Source organism: Chanodichthys erythropterus, chromosome 7 (genome assembly GCF_024489055.1).
Source record: "Chanodichthys erythropterus isolate Z2021 chromosome 7, ASM2448905v1, whole genome shotgun sequence".
Classification (NCBI taxonomy): Eukaryota; Metazoa; Chordata; class Actinopteri; order Cypriniformes; family Xenocyprididae; genus Chanodichthys; species Chanodichthys erythropterus.
The window spans coordinates 32,233,585-32,254,328 of record NC_090227.1 but is presented as its reverse complement, the minus strand read 5'-3'; the positions used below and the strand labels follow the sequence as shown (position 1 = coordinate 32,254,328).

The 20,744-nt window shown below is 40.2% G+C and overlaps 1 protein-coding gene across 1 annotated transcript in view; it reads right to left on the bottom strand.

Moving 5' to 3' along the window:
• Positions 1-337, bottom strand: part of lrriq1 (leucine-rich repeats and IQ motif containing 1) — a 28,611-nt gene extending 28,274 nt beyond the window's left edge. The window contains exon 1 of the mRNA XM_067389240.1: positions 227-337. Within this exon, the coding sequence (XP_067245341.1) occupies positions 227-337 (111 nt within the window). The remainder of the gene's footprint in view (positions 1-226) is intronic.
• Positions 338-20,744: the final 20,407 nt, after the last annotated feature.

The window sequence follows — 20,744 nt, the reverse complement described above, 5'->3', positions numbered from 1 at the left end:
ACAAACATGGAATAGATTATCATATTCGATGTAAATGTTATGTTTGTTTGTTTGTTTGTTTTAACCCATGATAATTTTTCTTCACCAGTAATTCAATTTATAAAGATTGAATACAATATAACTTTGGTTTAAATCTTCAAATAAAGTTTTCATAATAAAGTGGGTTGAAATACAATTTTGAAAAGTCTACTGAATTAATAACAAAATAAATAAAATAGCCACTTACATTTCCATCCAAAAAAACAACGATGTCATCGTCTGACTCTGAATAATTTTCAGAAGGATGTAGATTTAATTTCATCAACTCCTCATCTATTGCCTGTTCGATGTCATCCATTACTATCATTGAGTCCGGAACAAAAGACAACAAACTCCCTGGAAATGTATTTGTTCGCGAGGCAACAGGAGACGCGCAAATATGCAACTAAAGTAAACTATATCAGTGTCAACTCTTAACAACAGCATAAAAATACTAATAATGATGATAGAAACGCATCTTGTAAGTATTTAACAAACACTTTATTTTCCTGACCGTGTTTATTGGATACACATCACCTGTTTCTCTCTGTTTACCTCATGTTTGAAGTTTTGCGTCCACTGCAGTTGCTATGGACAACAAAGTACAGAGTGGCGTGAGGGACAAACTTCATGAAGAAGAAGAACCCTTGTGCTGTAACAGCTAATATTTTCTGACTGCTTTGTAATCAGTTCAGGGTTATATTTTAATGTAAATGTGTTTAAAAAAATAAGGCAACTCTGGAAAGTCATTATATGGGAAGGTACAGTATTTCCAGCACACATTATTATTTTTTTATATTTGGCGCCCCCTAGTGGCGCCCCATAATTCATTCAAAGCAGGTCCTTCTAGTGGCCTGATTAATCAGAACAAATTGAATCAAAAAAGACCAGTCACTAAATTGGAAAATAGTATTTTATTGTTAGCAACTATTTGAACAATCTCACCATACATCAGACACAAATTGATTGCACAAGGAGGATGACATTAATCAATTGATTAAGAATTACTAGCAGAATCATTTCTGATCTCTAACAAAAATATGTTGCAGATTAACTTTGTTTTACAAGAACATCCCATGAATGATGTATAAACAACATTTTTTGTGCTAATGTTTTGATAATGTTATTAAAGACCAGATAACTTTGAAACAACATTCCATTATCATTACAGGGAGAACTTGTTCATAACTTTGAGAGAAACTTGCCAGAACGTTAGAGAAGTTCTGAGAATGTTACCTGTTAGCTGGGTCTGAACTGTACTTTTACAGGGTCTATTGACCAGCAAAGTCATGACAGATTGTGTTGTTTATTTACATTAATTCATCCAGAGCATTCAAATACATATTTTATTCTCCAGAAACTGGACAAATTTTGATTATAGGTTCGTCTGAGTGGCTGCAGGAGTCTGCTTTTGAAGTCAAACCAACTGTCTATGTTTCATCAGATCCTGGAGAAGCATTCACCAAGTTCAATTGCTCAAAAAGGCCCCATCAGCAAGCCTTGTCCGCTTCAATTAGCGAGGAGTGGCATTGACCCCTTTGTTAGTGGGCAAGTGTCCCGAGCTTTTGTCTGAGAGCTTGGAACCCAGACAGGGACTAGACAGGCAGTGGCTGCAGATTTACACTGCAGATTAGGACAGTCAAAGCCTGCTCAGCTCTGAACAGAGCTCAAGTTTGGATAGTGCCCCTGTGTTTATACTGTAAAGGGTTTTCTGTTACTGGTCTGTTGCTTTTATCTGGTCATTGCTTCTCAAGCTAATTGTTTCCATTCGTTTTTTTTTTTCAGAGTGGGTGAGAGAGAAAGAACTTGTTGAATAAAAGGTGGCTTCGCTCTGGGCTGCTATCTGTGACTGTAGATTCTTCCTTATAGGCTACTATTATAAACTACATAGAATTACTGCAATCTAAAAAAGAGGGTCCTTTAAAGGTTCTTTACTCAAAAATTCTATTTAGAACCATATCGTTTGTTACGGTTTGTGGCTGTAACGAGCGCACAACATTGGAGAATAAACAAAGTCTTCATTTCACAATCTAATAATGAACATGCAAGAGAATCACGGAAAAACAACCACTTCCAACAAATGCAAATGAGACTGACCACAGAACTGAGGTAACTCAGGAACAGAGTGAAAACACAATGAAACTAAACAGATATAGAACGTTACATTAATCCTCCCTCCCAGAAGGCGCATCCTGCGCTGTAACAAGTCCAACCGAGGAGGGAGGGGGTTCTGGAGGAGGACATGTAGCAGGCGAAGAGTAAGACACTGAAGGAGATAACAGAGGGAGAGCGCAGGGTGGCAATGACAGTGGGAGGAGCCAGGAGCAGGATGAGCCAACTGGGAAAGGCCCACTGTGAAATCAATGGAGGGAGGAGCCATGGTGGAGATTTGGCAGGTATAACCAGGAGGGCGACAGACGGAGCTGTAGCCGATGGAGGTGGAGACCCAAGTGGAGACAGAGAGTTGATGGGACCACATGACACTGAAGGTTCAGGCAACCAAGGCAGAGCTGCAGTGACAAGCATCTGAGGTGCCAGAAGAGCCAGGGTGCCAGAAGACTGAGGCGGAGCTGGTGGGACAGAGGACTAAGGTGGAGCCGGAAGGAAGGTGGAACCCGACAGAGCAAAAGGGGTTGAGGGTCGAGGAGCAGCCTGAGACCCAGAAGTCTGTGGTGAAGCCAGAGGGACAAGGAAGCCCAGTGGAGCCATAAGGAGCGATGGTCCCAGGTGGAGCCGAGGGAGGTAAGAGTCAAGGTGGAGCCGACTGGTCGCCAATGGTCGCCTAGGTGGAGTGATAGGCTCGACGGCTGAAGGCAGAGGCAGGGGATCCTTGTGTTGCGGTGGATCCGTGGAGCAGAGTGGAGTCAGAGGATGAGCCGAGGGACTGAAGCGAAACAGCGGAGGTGGGCTGAGGAACTGGCTGTTATGGGCAAAGGAGGTGGGAGACGGAGGCTAGCTGGGATCTTTGGAGACATGGAGCTTGACGGGACCAGCGGAGACCCAGGTGACTTGAAGCTGGGCGGAACCAGCGGGGACAGGAGACACGGGGAAATATTATCTTCCAATTTCTCATTGTAATTCCCAGAGGCCATATGCAGCTCACCCTCATCATCAGTAGTGTGGGCGGGGCTCCATTCCATGGCCTTGTACTCCAATAGCACACCTTCTGGGATGCACAGTATTCCTAGCTCACGCACCTGGTTAGACTCTCTGTGGGGCTCGGGCTCCGGGGCAATGGTGTGCTCAGTCTTCTTATCTGGCTCATGCATCGTGGCAGGCTCTTGCTCTCCATCTGTGGTGGGCTCTGACATTAACTCCGTGCAGTGTGTGGGCGGTGGCTGGCTGGGCTCTGGGTCCAGAATGGGGCTAGTGATCAGTGGGGCAGATTGTGAAAGCCCATTGTTCACCAGCACCCACTCCTCAAACGTGGCGAAATCTCCCCGAAGACCATTCACTGGGAGGTGTGCCTTGGACCGGATAGTTTGTCGCCGCAAAAATAAATCCAATCTCAGTTCGGTCTTCTGTTACAGTTGTGTGGCTGTAATGAGGGCACAACATTGGAGAATAAACAGAAAGTCTTTATTTCACAATCTACTAATGAACTTGCAGGAGAATCATGGAAAAACACAATCACTTCCAACTTAAACGCAAATGAGACTGAACACAGAACTGGGAAAACTCAGGGCTTACATGGGGAAAGTAATCAAGGTAACAGAAAAACGAAGTAAGCATTCATTTATCACATATTTGACCCTCCTCATGAGAATTAATAAACAAATCTCGAGTCGTATTTTCATATTTTTATTTTCGTTTTAATCACACTTTTCGTTCTAATCCGCCAAATGAAAAAAAATAAATAAATAAATAAAAAATGGATAAACGGCTTGAATATTCTATCTTTACATGGGCGGTGTACAGAAACCGATAAGTCCGTTTTAGTGAATCAGCGCATAGTATTCAGGTCAGGTGACAAGGCTTCTAGTCACTTCAAAAAGACGCAATAGCTGAGGGAAGTTTTGTCAAAGCTGACTAAAAGTGATCAAGGATTTATAATTTCGACTCACACTTCTTGACACATTTCTTGAACACCATACACGACTTACATGCAGAAATCTTGGGTGTTCTTTTGCGTGTGTGTGTGCGCGCGCACGTGCATGGATGCGTGTGTGTGAGAGAGAGAGAGAGAGAGAGAGAGAGAGAGAGAGAGAGAGAGTACTTGTGTGCCGATCTGTGTGTGTGTGCACAGTGAGTGGATGGGTGTGTGTGTGTGTGTGTGTGTGTGTGTGTGTGTGTGTCGATCTGTTAGTGTGTGTGCGCTTTTGTGTGCACATGTGAGTTTGAGTGTGTTTTAAATGCAATAACAAAGTAATTACTTGGGTTTCGTTTAACGCTGAAACATGTGAAATATGAAATGTGGAGTTATCTGCTTTTGCCAAAAAACGACTATTGGAGTTATCTGCTTTTGCTAAAAAACAAACTTTTAATATATACAAAAAACATACTTTGAATTAACTTTAATTTTTTTATTTACCTGTATTTTTTAGAGTTATTATTACTTTATCAAAACAACCCAACTGCAGTTTGATTGATGTTACTTGGAATGCACAATAAAAAAACATCAAATCAACATGATTTGTGAGAATTAATAAAAATGGAGTTAACTGTTTTTGCAAATGGACTCTTCAACTAATCTTAGGTAATAACTAGATAATAACTAGGTAATAACTAATCTTGGGTAATAACTAGATAATAACTAGGTAATAACCAAACTTATGTAATAACTAGGTAATAATGAATCTTAGGTAATAACTAGGTAATAACTAATCTTAGGAAATAACTAAATAACTAGGTAATAACCAATCTTAGGTAATAACTACGTAATAACTAATCTTTGGTTATTACCTAGTTATTACCTAGTTATTACCTAAGATTAGTTATTACTTAGCCATTACGCAGTTATTATCTAAGATTGGTTATTACCTAGTTATTATCTAGTTATTACCTAAGATTGGTTATTACCTAGTTATTATCTAGTTATTACTTAAGATTGGTTATTACTTAGTTATTATCTAGTTATTACTTAAGATTAGCTATTACCTAGTTATTATCTAGTTATTACCTATTTAGGTACATGTGAGTTTGAGTGTGTTTTAAATGCAATAACAAAGTAATTACTTGGGTTTCGTTTAACGCTGAAACATGTGAAATATGAAATGTGGAGTTATCTGCTTTTGCCAAAAAACGACTATTGGAGTTATCTACTTTTGCTAAAAAACAAACTTTTAATATATACAAAAAACATACTTTGAATTAACTTTAATTTTTTTATTTACCTGTATTTTTTAGAGTTATTATTACTTTATCAAAACAACCCAACTGCAGTTTGATTGATGTTACTTGGAATGCACAATAAAAAAACATCAAATCAACATGATTTGTGAGAATTAATAAAAATAGAGTTAACTGTTTTTGCAAATGGACTCTTCAACTAATCTTAGGTAATAACTAGATAATAACTAGGTAATAACTAATCTTGGGTAATAACTAGATAATAACTAGGTAATAACCAAACTTATGTAATAACTAGGTAATAATGAATCTTAGGTAATAACTAGGTAATAACTAATCTTAGGAAATAACTAGATAATAACTAGGTAATAACCAATCTTAGGTAATAACTACGTAATAACTAATCTTTGGTTATTACCTAGTTATTACCTAGTTATTACCTAAGATTAGTTATTACTTAGCCATTACGCAGTTATTATCTAAGATTGGTTATTACCTAGTTATTATCTAGTTATTACCTAAGATTGGTTATTACCTAGTTATTATCTAGTTATTACTTAAGATTGGTTATTACTTAGTTATTATCTAGTTATTACTTAAGATTAGCTATTACCTAGTTATTATCTAGTTATTACCTATTTTAGGTAATAACAAGATAATGACTAGGTAATAACAATCTTAGGTAATAACTAGGTAATAACTACGTAATAACAATCTTAGGTAAAAACTAGGTAATAATAATCTTAGGCAATAACTAGGTAATATCTAGGTAATAACAATCTTAGGTAATAACTAGGTAATAACTAGGCAATAACAATCTTAGGTAAAAACTAGGTAATAACAATCTTAGGTAATAACTAGGTAATAACAATCTTAGGTGATGACTTGGTAATAACTAGGTAAAAATTAGGTAATAGATAGGTAAATACTATAGGTATTAAATAGGTAAAAAGATAGGTAATAACTATATAATAACTAGGTAATAACCAATCTTAGGTAATAACCAATCTTAGGTAATAACTAGTTAATAACTAGGTAATAACTAATCTTAGGTAATAACTATATAATATAGTTATTACCTAAGATTAGTTATTACTTAGTTATTACCTAGTTATTGCCTAAGATTGATTATTACGTAGTTATTATCTAGTATTACCTAAGATTGGTTATTACCTAGTTATTACCTAAGATTGGCTATTACCAAGTTATTACCTAAGATTGGTTATTACCTAGTTATTACCTAATATTGGTTATTACCAAGTTATTATCTAGTTATTACCTAAGATTAGTTATTACCTATTTATTATCTAGCTATTACCTAAGATTAGTTATTACCTAGTTATTACCTAAGTTATAACCAGTCTTAGGTTATAACTATTACCTAGTTATAACCTAAGATTAGTTATTACCTAGTTATTACCTAAGTTATAACCAGTCTTAGGTTATAACTAGGTAATAACTAGTTATTATCTAGTTATTACCTAAGATTAGTTATTACCTACCTAGTTATTACCTAAGATTGGTTATTACCTAGTTATCTAGTTATTGCCTAGTTATTACCTAACATTGGTTATTACCTAGTTATTATATAGTTATACATAAGATTGGTTACTACCTAGTTATTACCTAAGATTAGTCATTGCCTATTTATTACTAAGAATGGTTATTACCTAGTTATTATCTGTTATCTTAGGTAATAACTAGGTAATAACCAAATATTAGTTATCACCTAGTTATTACCTAGTTTTTAATCTAAGATTGGTTATTACCAAGTCATTACCTAGTTATTATCTAGTTATTACCTAAGATAGTTATTACCTAGTCATTATCTAGTTATTACCTAAGATTGGTTATTACCTAGTTATTACCTAAGATTGGTTATTACCTAGTTATTACCTAATATTGGTTATAACCAAGTTTTTATCTAGTTATTACTTAAGATTGGTTATTACCTAGTTATTATCTAGCTATTACCTAATATTAGTTATTACCTAGTTATTACCTAAGATTGGTTATTACCTAGTTATTATCTAGTTATTACCTAAGATTAGTTATTACTTAGTTATTACCTACTATTTAAGTAATAACTAGATAATGACTAGGTAATAAAAATCTTGGGTAATAACTAGGTAATAACTAGATAATCAAGTCAAGTCAAGTCAAATTTATTTATATAGCGCTTTTACAATTGGTAATTGTTTCAAACCAGCTTTACATATTAGAAGCACAGAAAAAAGGGAAGTGGTTAAAAATAAACTGTACAAACAAGCGTGGTAATATGTAACATATACAAGATGGTGCTACATTAAGCCAATGTCAGCTGACTTCCAGGGGTGGAAAAAAACCCCTAGGAGAAAAACCCAGCGTGCTAGCACTGGGAAAAAAGTCCTAGGAGGGAAAAAACCCCTTGGAAGATATATATAATATATGTAAATGTATATGGAGATCAAAATCTGAATTAAACATTTTTATTATAGAGATTAAAAATAGATTATATATAAATATATGTAAGCGGATACGGGGATTAAAAATCTGAATTATAGATGCAGCCAGAATTGGATCTTTAGGCCCATTGTCTCCTGGGCTACGTTGTAGTCAGGTCCAGACGCAGGTTCTCCATCTGATCTGGATACGGCCTGGATCCAGCACCCGGCAAACCTCAGTATAAGCAGAGAGACAGATATTAGCGTAGATGCCATTCTTATTCTGATGTACAGGTATATCTAGTGTTATAGGAAATGTTCTCGGTTCCGGCCGACCTAATTATTGCAGCGTAACAATCCTTTAACGGATTTGAAAAATGTTAATGTATTGATAATGTGTTATGTGTATGCAAGAGCAAAGAGATGTGTTTTTAGTCTAGATTTAAACTGACAGAGTGTGTCTGCTTCCCGAACAATGCTAGGAAGATTGTTCCAGAGTTTAGGTGCTAAATAGGAAAAGGATCTGCCGCCTTCAGTTGATTTTGATATTCTGGGTATTATCAACTGGCCTAAATTCTGAGATCGCAATAAACGTGAAGGACTATAATGCATTAAGAGCTCACTTAGGTATTGGGGAGCTAAACCATTTAGAGCTTTATAAGTAAGTAGCAAGATTTTAAAATCTATACGATGTTTAATAGGGAGCCAATGTAATGTTGACAGAACTGGGCTAATATGGTCATACTTTCTGGTTCTAGTAAGAACTCTAGCTGCCGCATTTTGGACCAACTGTAGTTTGTTTAAAAGCCGAGCAGAACAACCACCCAGTAGAGCGTTACAATAATCTAGTCTTGAGGTCATGAATGCATGAACCAACTGTTCCGCATTTGTCATTGAGAGCATATGTCGTAATTTAGATATATTTTTTAGATGGAAAAAGGCGGTTTTACAGATACTAGAAACATGACTTTCAAATGAAAGATTGGTATCAAAGAGCACACCCAGGTTCCTAACTGAGGACGAAGGTTTAATGGAGCACCCATCAAGTGTTAGAGAGTATTCAAGGTTTTTTCGTGAGGAAGTTTTTGGTCCAAAGATTACGATATCAGTTTTTTCTGAATTTAATAATAAGAAATTTCTTGTCATCCAGTTTTTAATGTCAGCTATGCATTCTGTTAGTTTTGTGAATTTGTAGGTTTCGTCAGGGCGCGAGGAAATATAGAGCTGAGTATCGTCAGCGTAGCAGTGAAAACTAACACCATGCTTCCTAATTATCTCTCCTAAGGGCAGCATGTACAGAGTGAAAAGCAACGGTCCTAATACTGAGCCTTGTGGTACCCCATATTTAACCTGTGATCGATACGACATCTCTTCATTAACTACCACAGACTGATAACGGTCAGATAAGTATGATTTGAACCATGCCAAAGCAATTCCACTAATGCCAATATAGTTTTCAAGTCTTTTTAAAAGAATGTTATGATCGATAGTGTCAAAAGCAGCACTGAGATCTAATAACACTAATAGAGAAATACAGCCACGATCGGATGATAGGAGTAGATCGTTTGTAACTCTAATGAGAGCAGTCTCAGTACTATGGTATGGTCTAAATCCTGACTGGAAATCCTCACAGATTCCATTTCTTTCTAAAAAGGAGCACAGTTGTGTTGAAACTGCCTTTTCTAGTATCTTTGACAGAAAAGGTAGATTCGAGATTGGCCTGTAATTTACTAAATCTCTCGGATCTAGTTGAGGTTTTTTAATAAGAGGTTTGATAATAGCCTGCTTAAAGGTTTTTGGCACGTGTCCTAGTGTTAAAGATGAATTAATTATATCAAGAAGTGGACCTACGACCTCTGGAAGCATTTCTTTCAGTAGTTTAGTCGGCATTGGGTCTAACATACATGTCGTTGATTTTGATGATTTGATAAGTTTAGATAATTCTTCCTCTCCTATAGCGGCGAATGATTCTAGTTTTACCTCAGGGACACTACAGTGCACTGTCTGAAGCGAAACTGTAGACGGTTGCATGTTTATAATTTTCTCTCTAATATTATCAATCTTGCAAGTAAAGAAGTTCATAAAGTCATTACTGCTGTGCTCTATGGAAACGTCAGCAGTTGAATCTCTGTTTCTAGTTTATTTAGCCACTGTGTCAAATAAATACCTAGGATTATGTTTGTTTTCTATTAAGAGATTTGAAAAATAAGTAGATCTAGCATTTCTTTTGGCTGTTCTGTACTCAATCATTTTTTCTTTCCACGAAAGGCGAAAAACTTCTAGTTTTGTTTTCTTCCAACTACGTTCAGCTTTTCTAACAGCTCGTTTTAGAGCCCGAGTGTGCTCATCATACCACGGTGTTGGATTAGTTCCCTTAATCTTCTTTAGACGTAAAGGAGCGACTGCATCTAATGTGCTGGAAAAGAGAGAGCCAATAGTTTCTGTTGCAGCATCAAGTTCTTCTAAGTTGTCAGGTATACTAAGGCGATGAAACTGCTCGGGGAGATTATTTATAAAGCAATCTTTAGTGGTAGACGTGATTGTTCTACAATATTTATGGCTGGGTGGTGGTTTTGTAGCCTTGGCTAATTGTATTATACACGAGACTAAATAATGATCTGATATATCATCGCTCTGCTGTAGAATTTCAACAGCATCAATATCTATTCCATGCGACAGTATTAGATCTAGGGTATGATTACGACAATGAGTGGGTCCTGACACGTGTTGTCTAACTCCAATAGAGTTTAAAATATCTGCAAATGCCAATCCAAATGCGTCTTTATTATTATCTACATGGATATTAAAATCACCAACAACAAGGACTTTATCCACAGCCAGTACTAACTCTGATAGAAACTCAGCAAATTCTTTGATAAAGTCAGTATGGTGCCCTGGTGGCCTGTATACAGTAGCCAGCACAAATGTCAACTTACATAATGTTACATAAAGCACCATCACTTCAAAGGAATTATATTTGAAATTCTTTTGAATGATTCTGAATATATTACTATAAATTACAGCAACACCTCCCCCTTTGCCTTTCTGTCGAGGATTGTGTCGATTATCATAACCTTGAGGACTAGATTCATTTAAAGTAATGTAATCGTCTGGTTTTAGCCAGGTTTCTGTCAAACACAGCAAGTCTAGTTTATTGTCTGTGATAATTTCATTTACAATAAGTGCTTTTGAAGAAATAGATCTAATATTCAGTAACCCAAGCTTTATCATTTGTTTATCTGATTTATCTGTGATTTTCATTTTTTGAACATCAATTAAATTTTTACCCTTAAAAGGTTTCGGAAGTTTTTTGTATTTACTAGTTCGAGGTACAGACACAGTCTCTATGTGATAATATCTAGGTGAAAGTGTTTCTATGTGCTGTGAATTATCTGAGTTCTGTGACGTGAGGCGGCTAGCAGACGGTCGGTTTAGCCAGTTTGTCTGCGTCCTGATCTGGGCCCTGGTTTGTCATGTTTCAGCTCTAAGACTATTTGCCAAATTTCTAGAGAGAAGAGCAGCACCATCCCGGGAGGGATGAATACCATCTCTTTTCAACAGATCAGGTCTGCCCCAAAAGCTTTTCCAATTGTCTATGAAACCTATATTATTCTGCGCACACCACTTAGACAGCCAGCCATTGAGTGATGATAACCTGCTAACTATCTCATCACTCCGACGAACAGGAAGAGGGCCAGAACAAATTACTTTTGCTGACATTGAATTTGCGAGTTCACACACCTCTTTAATGTTAATTTTAGTGATCTCCGACTGGCGAAGTCGAACATCATTTGTGCCGACATGGATAATGATTTTAGATAATAACTATGTAATAACAATCTTAGGTTAAAAACTAGGTAATAACTAGGAAATAATAATCTTAGGTAATAACTAGGTAATAATCTTAGGCAATAACTAGGTAATAACAATCTTAGGTAATAACTAGGTAATAACAATTTTAGGTAATAACCAGGTAATAACCAGGTAATAACAATCTTAGGTAATAACTAGGTAATAACAATCTTAGGTAATACAGTTTTTTGATTCGCTTTGGTACTATTTTCACAAGGTGTACATTTTCAAAACTCTTAGTACTAATATCACAACAGATCATCAAAAGTGCACTTTTTTCAAACATTTCAGCATATTTTCAATTGTTTTAGTACAATACACAAAATCACAAAGTATCCTTTTCACTACATAAAATAAGTGTTTCATCTATATAAATGTTTCATTCACAGTAACTGCTTTTCATAATGCTATTACTATCAAACTTGTGATTTGCATCTCTTTTCGTTCAGTTTAATACATCTGTCGATTATTTAATCCAACTGAACTTAACTCTCAGGGGTCTGAGGATTTTTGGGGCCTTGGAGAAGTTTTGACATGCCCTGACATTTGTGCTTTTTTCTGTTGTTCATAAACATATTAATGGAAAAAGTGCCATTACACTGTATTCAGCACAAACTCGGCTACAATAATATGTGAGGAACATGTATGTACATGTTTGTGTTTTTGAAGGAATAACGTTTATGCGTGGTTATTGAAAAAAAAAATTGCTTCAAAATGAGGTAAAAATTATGCTGCCTGCTTGTTCATATAAAACAATAGAGAGATTTAAATTTTCTAAAACATCTTTGGTCAAGAAACACAGTATGCGTGTGTAACGATCACCGTCTGTTCCTGTCACTCCCCGGACTACACTTCCCACAATTCTCCCTGTCCGTCACATGTTCACTCCACACCAATCACCTATCGCCACATACAGCCATGCACACACTCCTCACTAATCACCACACCCAGCTGCAGCTTGTTACCTGGACTATAAAAGGACTCTCACTCACACCATCTAATCGCGAAGTCTTGATTACCCAGTGTGTCATTTCCGAGCATTATTATTCCTGTCTGCCTGCTTGTTATCGTTCCTGCCTGTTTCTTGTTTTTGACCCGTTGCTGCCAGTCCTGATCTTTGCCTGTCCCTTGACTACGACTCTGCCTGTTCCTCACTGTTCCTGTTTTGACCCTGCCTGTACGACCACTCTCACTTGTAAATAAATGCTGCACTTGGATCTCCTGCCTGTGAGTCCCATTCGTAACAGAAGACTTCGCCACACCAAGATCCAGCAGCTACCGTGAGTGTTTCCGTCACATTCAGCATCAGCATGGATCCAGCTATATGTCTCATCCACCTTCATCAAGGTAATAGTACCCTGGAGGACCACATTCAGAAGTTTCTGGATATTGCCCATTATGCAGACTGGCCTGACTGTGCTCTTATTGACTTCTTTTGTGATGGCATTAATCAACCCCTTCAGAATAAACTTAGACAAGAGGGACCGCGTTCATCACTTACTTGCTTTCTGGATTATGCGCTATTGACTGTTGGCTCTCCGTTTACTGTGGGTGTCGTGGAGAAATGCGGCACTTCACTGAATCACGTAATGGCCGCCGCGCCAATGGACACTCACAAAATGGCGGCTACCATCACAACAACACCAGTCTATGTCCCAGCTGATCGCCCAGAGCAACGTCACGCCTTCGCTGATCGCCCAGAGCAACGTCACGCCTTCGCTGATCGCCCAGAGCAACGTCACGCCTTCGCTGATCGGCCAGAGCAACGTCACGCCTTCGCTGATCGCCCAGAGCAACGTCACGCCTTCGCTGATCGCCCAGAGCAGCGTCACGCCTTCACTGATCGCCCAGAGCAACGTCACGCCTTCGCTGATCGCCCAGAGCAACGTCACGCCTTCGCTGATCGCCCAGAGCAACGTCACGCCTTCGCTGATCGCCCAGAGCACCGTCAAGTCGCCGCTGATCGCCCAGAGCAACGTCACGCCTTCGCTGATCACCCAGAGCAACGTCACGCCTTCGTTGATCGCCCAGAGCCACGTCACGTCTCTAAATCAGTCAGAAAGCGGAGAGGATTACGTTCCAGTGTGGCTGATCCTCCACTGACTTCAGCACGAGCGGCTGGCATTCTCAAGCCTCTGCCGGACGCTTCGCTCTCAAGCCAGCCGGACGCTTCGCACCCCCAGCCAGCCGGCCGCTTCGCTCTCAAGCCCGGTGGACGCTTCGCACTCAAGCTCGTCGGATGCTTTGCACGCAAGTTCGCCTGTTGCAACGCTCTCAGGTTCGCCTATTGCAACGCACTCAAGTTCGCCGGTTGCTATGGACTCAAGCGCCCTGGACGCGCTGGACAAGATGGCTGCTTTGCCAGTGCCTACGGGCAAGATGGCCGCCCCTTCGGTGCTCACGGAGGTAGGGGGCGTTCCAGCCATGGAGTCCACTCCAGAACCCGCTTCAGCCAGTGAGTCTGCTCCAGAAACCGCTCCAGTCGGTGAACCATCGCCTCATCCTCGGAAGAGGAGGAGGAGGAAGAAGGCTCCTTCTGTTCTTCCCCCTCTTACGTCCAAGCGTCTTGTCCTGCCGGCGCCACCCGAGCTCCTCGCTCTGCCAGCACCACCCAAGCTCCTCGCTCTGCCGGCGCCACCTGTGCTTCTCGCTCTGCCGGCGCCACCCGAGCTCCTTGCGCTGCCAGCGCCACCCAAGCTTCCAGCCCTGCCAACGCCACCCAAGCTTCCAGCCCTGCCAACGCCACCCAAGCTTCCAGCCCTGCCAACGCCACCCAAGCTTCCAGCCCTGCCAGCGCCACCAAAGCTTCTAACCCTGCCAGCGCCATCAAAGCTTCCAGCCCTGCCAGCGCCGCTCAAACTCCTTGCGCTGCCGGCTTCACCCACACGCCTGGCCCTGCCGGCGCCACCCGAACTCCTTGCCCACAAACCTGCGACGGGCCCCGCTAAAATCCCCAAGAACTTTTTGGGGGAGGGCAGTGTACCTGAGGGTGGGGAGCTTGTGGGTGGGGAGCTTGTGGGTGGGGACCCTGCCCGGCCACTGCCGTCATCGGCCTTTGTACCGTCATGGCCACCCATGGACTGGGGCCCACTATGGACATTTATGGACTCTGATCCGCCGTGGTCATCTTCGGACTCTGTCCTCCCGTGGCTGCCCAAGCCACCTGACCTGCCGTGGTTACCTGAACCACCTGACCCGCCGTGGTCCTCTTCAGGCTCTGTCCTGCCGTGGCCGCCAAAGCCACCTGACCTGCCGTGGTCGTCCGAGCCACCTGACCTGCCGTGGTTGCCCGAACCACCTGACCTGCCGTGGCCGCCCGAGCCACCTGACCTGCCGTGGTTGCCCAGGCCATCTGACCTGCCGTGGCCGCCTGAGCCACCTGACCTGCCGCGGTTGCCCGAACCACCTGACCCACCGTGGCTGCCTGAGTCCCTGGGGCTGCATTGGAGATTCCGTCCCCGTCTGCCATTAGATCTCCAATGCACCCACCCCCCCTCCCTAGCTGTTCCTTTTACGGCGTGAGGACGCGCCTTCCGGGAGGGGGGCGTTATGTAACGATCACCGTCTGTTCCTGTCACTCCCCGGACTACACTTCCCACAATTCTCCCTGTCCGTCACATGTTCACTCCACACCAATCACCTATCGCCACATACAGCCATGCACACACTCCTCACTAATCACCACACCCAGCTGCAGCTTGTTACCTGGACTATAAAAGGACTCTCACTCACACCATCTAATCGCAAAGTCTTGATTACCCAGTGTGTCATTTCCGAGCATTATTCCATGCCTGTTTCTTGTTTTTGACCCGTTGCTGCCTGTCCTGATCTTTGCCTGTCCCTTGACTACGACTCTGCCTGTTCCTCACTGTTCCTGTTTGTTCCTGTTTTGACCCTGCCTGTACGACCACTCTCACTTGTAAATAAATGCTGCACTTGGATCTCCTGCCTGTGAGTCCCATTCGTAACAGCGTGGAGGCGTGAATAATCATGAATAATGGATGATTCTCACCTGAGAAGACAAAAGAATCACATAAAGAACTCTAATGAGCTGCATAAATAATGAGCTCTTTCAGTCATGTAGGCTGTGAAAAAACCCTCTGTTGATCATATCTCAAATCTCATCATGGTGTAAATCAAACATACAGAAAAAATAGCAATACTGTGAAATATTATTACAATTTAAAATAATGGTATTCTATTATATTCTTTAAAATATAATGTATTTCTGTGATGCAAAGTGTCTGAACAATTATGTTACCTTTATGGCATTTCATATAGGCTTTTAGCTTAAAAGCATGCACATTTGGAGAAATACTGATGGATTCTCATATGTTTGTCAATTTTCTATACAGAGGAGTAATATTTATTCAGGATTTATTGTCATCACTATGAGAGCTGGATACTGTGTTTTGAATTCATACTCGCAGCCGGAGGGCGCTCTGTGCACTTTTAGTCCACAAATGCCAATGCTAAAGAAGAATAGGCAATCCAGGAAATAACTGAACTAACAGAGGCCAGAGATCGCTAACTATGGCTATTCAAAACACTTTTCAAGACAATAAATACATGATTGAGACGATGAATGCATGTATTGACTCAGAATTTGCGTCTGAATAGCGCTGGCTCTGTGGGCGTGGCCACATTAGCGGATATGAGCTGAATCACGGATTTCTGACATGGCTCTCTTTTCATACAGATTACATAAGCACAGAATGTTTGTTTTTGACTTACACGATTTAAAACCTGACATTTCAACGTTTTTTTTAGACATAAGTCTAATTTTTTTGTCATTAGTATTCACTAAGTTACAGTTCATTTTCTGAGAACTATCAGATTGGACTTTGTTCAGAGGGAGACGAGAGATCACGCATCATGTTAGTTTTCTTTATTTTACAAAAAGCACAACATTTTGTTGTTACTCTGAGTGTACACAAATAAAAGAAGATATTCCACAGATTAAAATGGTGTATAACTCTTAATTGTATGTGCAACATTGACAGAGTATTTTGAGTCTCTTTCACACTGGTTAGAAAAAAAACGCAGTGATCACGCCAGCGTGACCGCCGACCCGAGAGTGTTAATGGTTAATCAATGGATCATTTGGTACACCTATAGATATCTATAGATATTGATTCTATAGGCATAGTTTCTATAGAATTTTTTTGCAATTTTGTCCCCATGAGGAAAACAGCTTATAAATCAAATGAAATTATATTTTTAGAAAATGTAAAAATGCAGAAAGTTTTCTGTGATAGGTACGTTTAGGGGCAGGGTTAGTGTAGGGGATAGAATATACAGTTTGTACAGTATAAAAACCATTACACCTATGGAGAGTCCCCGTAAACCACATATACCAACATAACGTCTATAAGATCAGTAATAGATTCAGTCATATGGTACAGTGAGAACACTTACTGTATTGGCAGCAAACACTGTTCTGCATAAAACCTCATGACTGTGTCATTCTTCACAACTTTTGATAACACGCTGAATAGATACTATTACAAACCTTAAGGATTTTCTGTCAATTATGTAATTTAGGTAATGTAAATGTATTTTCTAATTGTGGCATCTGTAGCCTGTGTAAATGTTTCAGCAACAAGGGCGATTTGAAACATGTATCTTGCATTGTTTGCTATTGAATGAACTGATTGTTAAAAGTACTAAACTGAAAGAAGATCATACTGTTGTGTTTCGGTGATTAAACCAAATGTTCTCATTACATATTACAATGATATTGTGTTTGAAACAGTGATTATGTAAAATGAACAGGGGCGCAGGAGCGATTTTGAACCTGGGGGGGACAGTAAATGCCAGGGGGTTTTATATATATATATATATATATATATATATATATATATATATATATATATATATATATATATATTGTCATGATCACCGTCTGCTCCTGTCAGTTCCCGGACTACACTTCCCACAATCCTCTCTACCCATCACATGCACTCATCACACCAATCACCTGTTGCCACATCCACACTGATCACCTCACCCAGCTGCTGCTCATTATCAGGACTATAAAGGACTTCCACTCACACCACCTCACCGCGAAGTATTGTTAACTGTTGTTGCAATTCCAAGCGTTTTCCTGTATTCCCTGTCTGCCTGTTCCTTGTTGCTGTTACTGCCTGTTCCCTGTTTTTTGACCCATTGCTGCCTGTCCTGATCTTTGCCTGTCCCTTGACCACAATTCTGCCTGTACCTCACTGTTCCTGTTTGTTCCTGTTTGTTCCTGTTTTGATCCTGCCTGTACGACCACTCTACTTTAATAAACGCTGCACTTGGATCTCCAGCCTGAGTCTCCTATTCACAACAGAATACTTCGCCACACCAAGATCCAGCAGCTACCGTGAGTGTTTCTGTCACCTCTAACATGAACCCATCGGCTCAGCTAATAGGTCTCCGTCAGGGAGACAGATCCATTGAGGAATATGTCATGGACTTTATTGAACTGGCACCGTTAACTTGTTTTAATGAGGAGTGCCTCATGATATTTTTTCGTTCCGTCATGCCATTACATCAGCCTGGTGGGACATTGGAATGTTATATTGATCTGGCATTGCAGCTGAGCGGCTCTCCCTTTTCTGTGGGTGCCGCGGAGGAATGCGACACTTCGCCGAATCATGTAATGGCTGCCGCGCCAAAGGACATTCACAAGATGGCGGTTACCATCATAACACCAAGTCACATCTCTGCTGATCGCCCTGCGCCGTCGTCGCTTCGCACTCAAGCCTGCCGGACGCTTCACACGCAAGCGTGGCAACGCTCTCAAGTTCGCCAGTGGCAGCGCTCTCAAGTTCACCGGTTGCAACGCTCTCAAGTTCGCCGGCTGCAACGCTCTCAAGTTCGCCGGCTGCAACGCTCTCAAGTTCGCCGGCTGCAACGCTCTCAAGTTCGCCGGCTGCAACGCTCTCAAGTTCGCCGGCTGCAACGCTCTCAAGGTCGCCGGTTGCAACGTTCTCAAGCTCGCCGGTTGCCACGCTCTCAAGCTCACCGGTTGCCATGGACTCAAGCGCCCTGGATGCGATGGACAATATGGCTGCTTTGCCACAGGATGGGTGGACATCTAGGGGGGAAAATTTTGTACATTTTAATTTTAAATGCATAAATATGGTTTATTCTGAGAGCAAAATTAAGTGACTAGATCAATAAAGAAATTTGTTCTCTTGTAAACAATTTTGTGCTCTAAAAGTAATTTATTTATTGGTGATGGTAGGGCACATAAGTCATGTACACAACATATAGTAGGCTAAATGAGAGTTCGTAAGTGGTCAAACATGTAGAGTACACATTTAAACCATTAAAAATATGTAGCAAAAGAGGTTACCTTTGTTGAATTAATTTATTAGTGGGAGCCTGTATCTTTGATTTGTTAACCAATCCAGAATGCACTAAACACACCATCTCATTATAGAGAAAAATAACAAATGAATAAAAATATATTCATAAGCTGACCAATAAATAAATAAGTAAACTAGGTGTCATGATCACGTCTGTTCCTGTCACATCCCGGACTACATTTCCCATGATCCTCCATTGCTCATCACCTGCACTCACTTCACAATCACTCCACACTAATCACCACACCCAGCTGCCACACATTACCTGGACTATAAAGGACTCATACACACACCACCTCACCGCAAAGTCTTGTTTACCCAGTGTGACATTTCCGAGCATTATATCCCTGTTCACCCGTTTGTTACTGTTCCTGTCTGTTTCCTGTTTATTGACCCGTTGCTGCCTGTCCTGACCCTTGCTTTGTATACCGACCTGTGAGTGATTTCTGCCTGCCTCGACCTTCTGCCTGTACCCTGACTACGATTCCGCCTGTTCCTTGCTGTACCTGTTTGCTGTAATCTGACCCCTGCCTGTACGACCACCCTCTTGCTTTAATAAAAGCTTGCATATGGATCTTACCATGAGTCCCGAATCGTTACACTAGGCGAGTATATAATTCAGCAGCAAAAAAATATTCTAGCCTAAAAACTTTGCACAGTAATTTTATAAATCCAAATGTTAATAAAAAGTTTAAAATTACTATTTGTATTATGAAATTAGATTTATATGTAAATAATTATATGTATTTATATTAATGTAACATTAAAATACGCTTATTTTAAATGTATTGTGCAGCTTTTTAATGGGGCAACAAGCTATAGATACGACAGAACAAAATAGGCTATTAATAATCTTTCAGTGTGCAAAACCATTATAATATAAAACGCTTCAAAACAGCAGCAAAAAAACGCTAATGCACATCCCGGGTGCAGAATGATGCGCTTGAAGCAATATCGAGTCAGAGCGCGCAGTTGTGCTGCGCATTGAAAAGTTCACGGTACAAAGAGAATCCCTGTGTACATCTGACTGTATCTAACAGTTTATTAATCATATGTTTCTTTCATTTTTAAATTCCAGTTATTGTGCGTGTGACACGAATTCATAGTCCTTGTGTTGTGCGATCTAACAGACATCCTGTAGCCAGTATGATGACATCATTCAGAAACAGCAATAAACTCCAGCAAGATAAAGTCATTTTATGCAAATCCACAGCTCTTTATCTACATATCAAGTATTATAATGGGAATATATCATATTGGAGAGTTTTACCGTGCTGACTGTCATTACCGAACGCGACGCGCTGTTTAAATGCTGAATGATTGACAGCTGTAGCGGAGGGAAGACGAGTTTCTGACCGTGAACTTATCGATGTATATTTCTTCTGTCCCTCACATGAAGCTATGGAATGGCTTCAGATGACTTTGAATATAGTGCACGAAAACTTAATTGGTGCTAGTCTACTTATTTTGCTCTATGTCTCCCACTTTTGCCATATAAAAGAGCGCAATTTACAGTGCGTGTGTGTGTGTGTAACCATAGCGACAAAACGACCAACTTTCAGAACATGCACTTAAGCCTATAATTTCGTTTTTAAAAATTTAATTATGCATTTAAAAGTTGTAGAATGGATTAATTTGGAGACTCTGAAATCGGCAGAGATAGGCAGGCAATGCAAAACAAAATCTGACATTGGGAAATAGTGAGGGGGACAAAACTTAGATTTTGAAATGTGGGGGGGACGTGTCACAAGTGTTACAAGTGTGATCAGTTTGGATTTTTGTACTAACAGTTTTGAAAATGTAC